The sequence below is a fragment of the Pochonia chlamydosporia genome, chromosome 1, assembly GCF_001653235.2.
Source record: "Pochonia chlamydosporia 170 chromosome 1, whole genome shotgun sequence".
Lineage (NCBI taxonomy): Eukaryota > Fungi > Ascomycota > Sordariomycetes > Hypocreales > Clavicipitaceae > Pochonia > Pochonia chlamydosporia.
This window is the reverse complement of record NC_035790.1, coordinates 7200168-7208918: the sequence shown is the minus strand read 5'-3', so window position 1 is coordinate 7208918 and position 8751 is coordinate 7200168. Positions and strand designations below refer to the sequence as shown.

The following is an 8751-nucleotide window of genomic DNA, read 5'->3' as shown; positions in this document are numbered from 1 at the left end:
CTATGGCATTGATTGGTGCGAGGCGCGGAAGCTCCAAAAGTAGCGGGCAGGCAAGCCGGACAAAGTAGTAGAGAGGAAGGCGAAGAAGACAGAGGCCGAATAGGGCCCCAGACCCAACCGCGTATATCAATGTTGTTTCCATATTTAATGGAAATGAGTGGGAGAAGAGAAAAAATGGAAATGAGGCGACACTGAACACTTTATATACTTATTATGCACACGCTCCGGGGACCAAAGGCTAAGAGCTCCCTCACAGACACCCAAATACCCGCACTTCGGTCGCCACTACTTCAGAAGTCAACACCCAAGAGCATCAATGCCAGTAAATATTTTTCCAATACATAATTTTACAAGTGAAAAATTGAGCGTCAATCTATCCAATCAAGGTTCGGTTTTTTACGTTGTTGTGCCAAAACAAAATCACAACTTCTGTTCCCTACGAGTGAGTACCCCACAACATCAACGGTGAGTGACAACTTCACTGCAGGGTAGCCGACCGAAGGCGACAAATTTACTTTTTGAAAGCTTGATGAATAAAAAGGTGATTCCATCCATTTGAATATCCGTGCAAGGATTATCAATGGAATTTTCGAAGGAGGAACGAGCCTTAATTCGCAAGCTATGAAATAAATTCTACTTGCGCAAGCATGGATCAGCATAGGCCAACTACACACCAGCGCAAATTTGGTAGACGTAACCTTCTAACTAGTTAGAATGGCCAGCTGTGCTACTATTCGCCAACCAATCTCTCCCTCCCCCTACGCAAGACTTTCTTCGGGGGACCCTGGCTTGAATAAGCGCTCAAGGCTGCATTGCTCCGTGGAGTATAAATAGAAGACTTCATTGATTTGCAGCCCTGTATATGACTCTGCCAGTTTCAATGAATGTTACCAGGTTCCATTGGGGGCACTATAATTAGTGCCTGCAGGCCTACTTCTAGGATTAGATGCTTCAATCTGGGATCCTCATTCTTGGCTTCGGGTGCTGAAATCCACAATCTGGAAGCATGGAGCTACGGTCTTAACTCTCGGATTTTTTATCTGCGATCTTCGCATTGCAACACATGGGAAGTCGGCGAGAGCGCCTGCTGCCTCCGTCTCGAAAATGAGAGCCGTGCTGCTGCGCCAGCTTGTCTCGCATCGCTGCATTCTTGAGAATTAGTTCACCTGATGCGATCGTTCCGCGAGGCATGGCCAGGTGCAAGAACTAGGTTTACGCACATCAACGTAGTCTCTGGAGTCTATTGCCTTAATTCTACTACCCGCAATCTAAGCTCCAAGTACCTTAACCCAGGAAATCGATCAGCATGTAGGGTGCCGAAAACGTCGACCAGTCACTAGAGTACTGTTCGCCCTGCAACAAGCTGGTAATAAGGAGTTGGCAATTAAAATTGAGATATTTGAGTTTGGCGTACTGTACTGTATACTTACGAAAAAAAAAATTAATAAAGCAAACAAAGCAAGACTGACGAAGTTCCTTTTCTACCAACGCCTCCCACTTAATAATCCAGAGCACGTCCTGCGTGCTCTGGCGTGAAACAATGCTAGAAACTCCTTCGGTCCGGAATCTAACAATCAGGAATTCGATCAAAGCCGTAGATCCCAACATCCTCGAGAGGCATGCCCCCCCAGCTCAGCTGTGATGTTTCGCCATCCTGTTCGTCATCCTTGCTCTCCTCTTGTACCACATCCTGAGCGCTGGGCTGCTCCGGCCAGGACGGGATCCCTACGCCGATATTTGGTACCTGCAATTCCGCACTACTAACACCTGCAGGCAATGGGAAACAGCAATTGAAAGCATTCGCCCGATCAAGCTCAGACAGCTCTTCGAACTGGACTTTCTCGACCTGTAGCGTTCCAGCCGGCAAGCCCCAGGTCATCAACCTTGGCAAAATGTAGGATATATTGCGAATCCTCGCCTCTAGTGCAGGCTGACACCTGTCTATGTAGTCGAGAAATTCACCAATATATTTGTGACCTAGCTCATGCAAGCTATATGCACCCATTAGTCCCGACTTTGGTATGCAAACAAATGCACAAACCTTTTCTTGGTCACACCATAGAGCGGGAATACAAGGACACCGTAGCCGTATCGTTGTACTGCCTCAAACAAGACTTTCCCTACTCGGTAGAAATAGTCCCACGATGACTGCGCTTGCTGAGGGGTCTGTTCAGGAAAAAGCTCTTTTTTGAACTCTCTCACAATGTCATCATCTGTCTCTCCTTCCGCTTTCTCTTTTTTCCGGCGAAATAATTCCGCAATTACCTGTATCATATTAAAATAACGCTCAACCTGCGCTCTGACAGCCAAGCTATGGCCCCTTTCCTCTAACTTGTCACACTCATCTAAACGGCATTTCAGTTTCCGGACCAGGGAAGCTGAAGGTTCAGGCTGTACTCCTTCGACAGTTTGACATTCAAAAGCTTCAACAAGCCTGAGAGCATCTTGGATACCATTCAGCTCAGTATATTCAGAGACCTGAAGTCGGAGTGGTTCCTTTACGTTGAGAAATTTTGGTTCTTCAAAATATGGTACTATTGCCTTCTTCTTTTTCCCTGGGCCTCGAAATTTACGTGGAGAGCTTGAGGAAGAGGACTGAGAGACTTCCACCGACGAGCCCTTTTTTTTTTCGCTCTCTTTTTTATTCACTCGTCGGCGCTTACGTGATGGAATATCGTACGAGGCAGAGCTGTCTTCAATCTCGGGGCGGCGGTGTCTACGTGGAGGGCCAGGTGTGGGCGATGGCGATGGGTACGATGGCGAAGCGTTCTCGTCAGGTGTCTGGCAACGGATGTGTAACGCAGCGTCGGCCAAACTCAGGTCGGCTGTTGTAGCAGCATCACTGCGAATAAACATCGGGGAGTTGGCATGTGCGCACGGCGAATCGGTGTCACTCTGCGAACAAAAATCAGTGCCAACAGACACGTCACGTTTGTCAGGCACTTCAGCTCCTGGCATCGCGGCGTGTAATGAAACGGAGGACGTTGGCACCGAAGTGTCAGGGCTTCCTGCCTCGGGGGTCGACTGGATTTTTCGCATCAGTAAAGTCCGACATCGGTTATCGTTCCAAACGCAATCGACAAGCTGTAACCAAATTAGTGATTTATCTAAGTATAGTTTGTGTGCGCAGGTGAAAAGTTTGAACCCTGGTAACATCTGTGCATTCGGACAGTTTCTGCTTCAATAATTCTGCGAATTCGTCGGACATGATGGTAGATGAGGTTGCAGGCAGCTTCTTAAGTTTCGGATGTGGTTGCAAAGGGACCTGCCTGATATATATACCCTCGACCCCCTGGCCAGGTACAGTGGGTACCTGGCCCACCTGGCCCACCTGGAAATGTCGCTGATGTGGTGCTGCTTGCGCTTCATGCACCCCCTAAGTCCGCCGACTTCAGTCTCCATGCTCCAATTACGACAAATACCAAAAGAACGCAGAAAACAAGAGACAGAGAAGAGACAAATGTTGAATATGAATACGAGTCACATTATGAAATATTAAATGAAAGGAGCTCACGAGCTGACGGGAGAGATGACGGAAAAGTGCATAAAACCGCTTCAAAGAGATGATGAAGTGGGGCTTCTTTTACGTGTGGGTGGTAGGGCTGCTCTGGGGAGGGGTGTCTGGTTTTGACTCCTTGTATGTCAAAAACGCTCCGAGGTGGATGTATCCTATTTACGTCAACGCTGCTCGCTGTTCATGCATGTGCGGTGCAGCTAGAGCCACCTGTTGTCATATAAAGACCTGGGCCAGTCCCCTACTCCCCCGAGACAAACTCTGCCGTTCATAATTTCTCCAATGTCTATTGTAGCATCAGGTAAGCCCAGAAAACGAGATAGAAGCAGCGAAAATTTCAGGAAAAGGTGGCGTACGTTCGTAAAAAGCGGATTCAATGTCCACAAAGACTACCGAGCCGATGTGTATATTTTGCTTAGGCGTAATGGCCAGATATACGAGTTTAAATCGACGGATAAATGTTGGCCTTTGTCACCGGAAGTTGTGGTTAGATGCACCTCTCTGGATGCGGGACTTGACAAGCGCGATACCTAACAAATAGGGACAGGAAAATAGCTTTCCACTACCACTTCAAGTGACTGCTTCAGAGATGGCACGCCAAGCTAGTGTAGCATCAGCATCGGATACTAACGCAGAAGAGTAGGGGTTAGGGTGTGAGAATAAACGGCTTTGTCTTTTTGAGCACGCCAATGAAGATCGTGGAGCATCATGTAGATCATTGTGGGGAGCTCACGAACATAACACAAGACAGAGAAATTTCAATAATTGACGATGGCAAATTGTGTCGCGTGACGACCACATCGATGAACATGTACAGGACAATCAATGGATAAATTCTATTTGTCGTGATGCATTCTATGTGCTACAGCAGCTTGAACAATCTCTGGCTCTTTTTCAAATACTGAAGGCGGGATTGTCTAGCAGATCATAACCACCAGTGAGCTTCTAACTGGTTAGGAGGGTCTACCATATTGAATTTAGGGCTCCACCAACATCCACTGTCCAGTGATGCAAAGTCGCCTAGCCAAGCAAAGCCCAGCAGCTCCCTTACGTACCAGGCACCAAGAATGTCTCGGCCAACCAGAGCAAACAGCCTCGCTCCGAGCTTTCATCCTCAAGAAACAGGATGGAAATCTCTCGCTTGGGGAGTGCATTGTCCGCGCCGTGCAGTGCCAGTGGCCACCACATGAAGTAACTGGACCAGAGTCTGACCGCACGTTGGAATAACTGGGGGGAAGAGGGGACTGGAGGCAAACTCTCCCTAGTGACCTGAGAGCTGGATGAACCTGTCTACATGAGCCCCTGGAGTACTTGAGTCCGAAGTCAATCGTGGGGACTGCCAAACTCACAGCATAGTTTGAGGGCCCATGATGATCCGGGAGTTACAAGGGATGGCCGACTGCAGCTCACTGGCTTCGTGTGATCGCTGTATCATGAAACTAACAGGCTATTGCGCGTTCTCATACGGAGCGACGGATCAGGATGATTTCTTGAAACATTCACCAACCAACACACGAGTGCTCGTCAGACGCCACATAGCCAATCAGAACACAGCAATACTCTGAGGCACTCTCCCTCACAGCCCCAACATCTTTGGGGATCCTATCAAGAGGTTGGGCGGCAGGTAGGGCGCCAGAGAAGCATCAGTGGCCTGTGCGCCTGCAGGACCCGTCCAATAGTAGTTTGGCACCACATCTCTGTTTTTCCAGGCCTTTCAACTTGTTGCCTGGAGCTCGGTGGCAAGCAGCCCCAGGCGCTTAGGATGTGACGAGCATTCACTCTCCAATGAATGACGGCTCAACCCGACCCCAGCCGGCTTACGCTTCTCATGTACAAATAAGGTTCTTATATTCTAAATCGCAAATTCGGAATTCGGGATCTTGGCATTGGAGAGCGCATAACTATAGTGGTTGATTCCACACTCGACGCAACTATTAATAGGGACAGATCCATTATCAAGATCAAAGTTCTCGATTCTGTTTTCTTAGCGCCTGTTTCCACAATGCGTGGACTTACATACGTGGGTAATCCTTGGATCTTCCTGATATCCACAAGACACCATAAATCATGGTTCAACCCCTCCAACCACAGCCGGCTTACGCGTCTCCTGAGCAAAAGTCAAGTTCTTGTATTGTAAATCACAGTTTCGGGATCTGGGATCTTGGCATTGGAGAGCGCGTAACCATATTAATAGAAGAGATCGATCATACAGATCAAAGTTTTCGAATCTGGTTTCTTAGCGCTGACTTCCACGATACATGGATACCCCCTGATTTCCACACGACACCCGACACGGAAACCACATCGCACTTAAATATTGGAGCGCTGCCACCAGCTCCGGACGATGGCCAACTGATACATGGACACTGCACATCTACGCATCGGGGGCTAAGCTTCCTTATTTTTGTCAGTGACTTCTTTATTACTATAATCATATTTGGAGGTGTCGTGTTCTCCGGATTGATGAGACAATCTTCTTTTCTACCCTTGATGGTCTACCCACCCTAGTCTTATTCTCTTTAACATTGCCTGCTTTCGACCAGTGGGCCTAAGGCTGGCTATCTAACCGGGTGATCACCCCGGCGAGAAAGCAAGCAACGCATGGGAAGGAACTACGGAACCAAGACCATCTCCATCCTCCTTCAACAATTGCCTGCTCAAAACCAGGTGGCGCCCTGGCCTGGCTCTCCGGGGAATCACCCCGGCGAGAGTGCTGGCAACGTTGACTGTAATATACCCATGCTTCAGTATCTGCAGTGAACGACCTCGTTTCGAATAAAGAATCCTGACCTCTCTTACACATTGCCTGCTTTCGACCAGGTGGGCCTAAGCTGGCTATCTAACCGGGTGATGAGTCCGGCGAGAAAGCAGGCAAAAGTAGGAGAGGTTGAGATACTCTACTGAATTGAGACCAGTTACAGCAGACATCGAAACATAAGTATAACCATACCGAACCATTCATTTTTCTTTGAAAACAGTACTCAAGCTCTGTGTACTATCTCTCAAGGCTCCATCCCAATAAATGCTTCCACACTCGGCTTGGCTCAAGTGAGCGATAGAGCTGGCACGTTATGAGCGCCCGGAACGCTGCCCGTGGCGCAACGATTGCCCAGCCTCCTGTAATAGGAACCGATAAATGCAGCATGTCATCATTCTAGGGCTGCTTGTGTGTATTTGTTTCTTTGTTTGTGTTTGTCTCTTTGTGTTTGTGTTTGTTTTATTGTGTTTGTGTTTATTGCTTTATATGGAAACGCCGCAATGCCGTTACTTTCTTGGGAGGCGATGCGATGTGATCAGTTTTGTTTCTTGATGGAGAGGAGGAAGCTCTCGGTAGTTTGGGGTTGTGGTGGTCTTTTATACATGCTGTAGCTGGCTGAATTCCGCGTTTAAGAATTAAGCGACCGAGACTGTTATCCGGGATCTTTGAGAGGGAATCTAGGATCTTCACTAAGCTAATCTAAGATATTATGGCTGTCCACCTCGCCAACTAGGGAACCTTCAGTCATGACACAGGAGTAATTCCTGTCATACTGACATTTTGCGCCTCTAAACAAATAAAAAGTTATAATACACGAAAAAACGCTTGATGACCTACTATTGTATCCTTTGCAGGTTCCAGCGACCATTGCAATGCAATACGCGTTGACAGCAATAAACAGCTCCATCACAATCAGCTCGCACTGCTATCGTAATGAAACCTCCGGGTCAAAGATCTCAAAGGCAAGAACACAGATCGGAAGTCGTAGATCTGGAATTCAGATATTGGCCGAAACACGAAGATCAAGGTCATTAATCCGAAATCCAAGTTCGGACATTACAGCCGCCGCGTGCAGCCTTGACGAGTCGAGACGGTGAGCGACTGGTCATACTGAGAGTGCAACTCGAAATGAACCCGTGATAATGCTTCAGGAGCTTTCCCAAGAGAAGCGAGCTCTGATCGTAGATGATTGCCAAGATCTCAAGGATATTGGCGATGATGCTTGAGTCCATTGGTGTATGACTCACATGATTTGTACGGAAATCGGCCGTCGCGAATCTTCTCGACAAGACTCCACCATCCGCTTTGCGTAATCCTTTGTATGGGTTAATTCTCAGCAGAGGTCGTACTTTGCAGCTCGTGAAAGATCTTTTCCGTCCAATCAAATACGTTGTCGTATTGGAAGCCCTTTGCTACGAATAAATTGTTGAATAGCCTGAGAAGGTAGGCGTAATTCGGCTTTTCGGCAGGCTTAAGTCTCCGAACGTACGCTATGTACCTGGAAAATTCCACTGGAAGCCCTTTGCAAAGGTCCTCTATTGTTGTATTCGTTTTCTTTTGCTTAATCAACTCCGTTCGCTCCTTGTCAGTAGATGTCTTTAAGCCCTGCCACGGCAGCGAGCCATGGGCAAAGTACAGAAGGACATAGCCCAAAGACTCTAGATCGTCGCCACGAGATTGTTCTGCTGTCTATTAATGAATGAGCGTTGTAATTACTGGACGCAACGTACCGAGTCCCTTGTGATTATTGAGACTGGCATACCGAGCAGTGCCTCCAAGAGGTCGGTCGTCCCGAATTCCATGCCCTTCAGCTGCATCCATATTTCTTGCGAGCCCGAAGTCAATCGTATAAAGTATGTTACCATTATTTCCAACTCCAAGCAGAAAATTATCCGGTTTAATGTCACAGTGTAGATAGCCCTTGTCGTGGATGTATTTCATTCGACGAATCGCTTGGTCGGCTATAAGAAGGACCGTCTTCAAAGAAAATCTTCGATTGCAGTAATTGAAGAGGTCTTCCAGAGATGGTCCTAGAAGTTCGTGGACCAAAACATAAAAGTCACCCTCTGGACCGAACCACTTGACTTGTGGTGTCCCAATGCCGCCAGAAAGTTCAGCATATGTATCGGCTTCATATTGAAGTGCCTCGGGGCCGTCTCGTATACGAGTGAGCTTTATCGCGACCGCTTCCTTTGTCTCGGTATCAATTCCTATTTGACCACATGAGCTCTGAGCAGAAATGACATGATTGAGAACCTACCAGCGTAGACAAGACCAAAGCCTCCTTCTCCAATCCTGCGATCGACACGATATCTTTTGTTGACAAGAATGTCCTGGAATAGAACTCATGTGAGATGGCCTTCGAATCGATTTGACTGATGAACTTCCTACCTTCATCACGGCACGATGGTGCCATGGCAAGACAACTAGACAAAGAGTGCAGAATTGGATAAGTAAAGCAGCGGGGCAGCCTATGGTG

The 8751-nt window shown here is 47.7% G+C and overlaps 3 protein-coding genes across 3 annotated transcripts; all 3 read right to left on the bottom strand.

Annotated features, from left to right (window-relative positions):
* Positions 1–1567: 1567 nt before the first annotated feature.
* Positions 1568–3208, bottom strand: VFPPC_18658 (hypothetical protein; the record flags this gene model as incomplete). Its single annotated transcript, XM_022430236.1, has 3 exons — positions 1568–1991; positions 2042–3084; positions 3146–3208. 3 exons carry the CDS (start codon positions 3206–3208, stop codon positions 1568–1570), a joined length of 1530 nt encoding a protein of 509 aa, XP_022286020.1.
* Positions 3209–4491: 1283 nt separating this feature from the next.
* On the bottom strand, positions 4492–4949 carry VFPPC_15452 (hypothetical protein; the record flags this gene model as incomplete). Its single annotated transcript, XM_018293205.1, has 2 exons — positions 4492–4804; positions 4867–4949. 2 exons carry the CDS (start codon positions 4947–4949, stop codon positions 4492–4494), a joined length of 396 nt encoding a protein of 131 aa, XP_018150463.1.
* Positions 4950–7598: 2649 nt separating this feature from the next.
* On the bottom strand, positions 7599–8669 carry VFPPC_01900 (casein kinase I isoform delta; the record flags this gene model as incomplete). The annotated part of the gene is made up of 4 exons (XM_022428247.1): positions 7599–7954; positions 8003–8482; positions 8533–8605; positions 8664–8669. The coding sequence occupies 4 exons, from the start codon at positions 8667–8669 to the stop codon at positions 7599–7601; spliced, it is 915 nt and encodes a 304-aa protein (XP_022284771.1).
* Between the last annotated feature and the right edge of the window lie 82 nt (positions 8670–8751).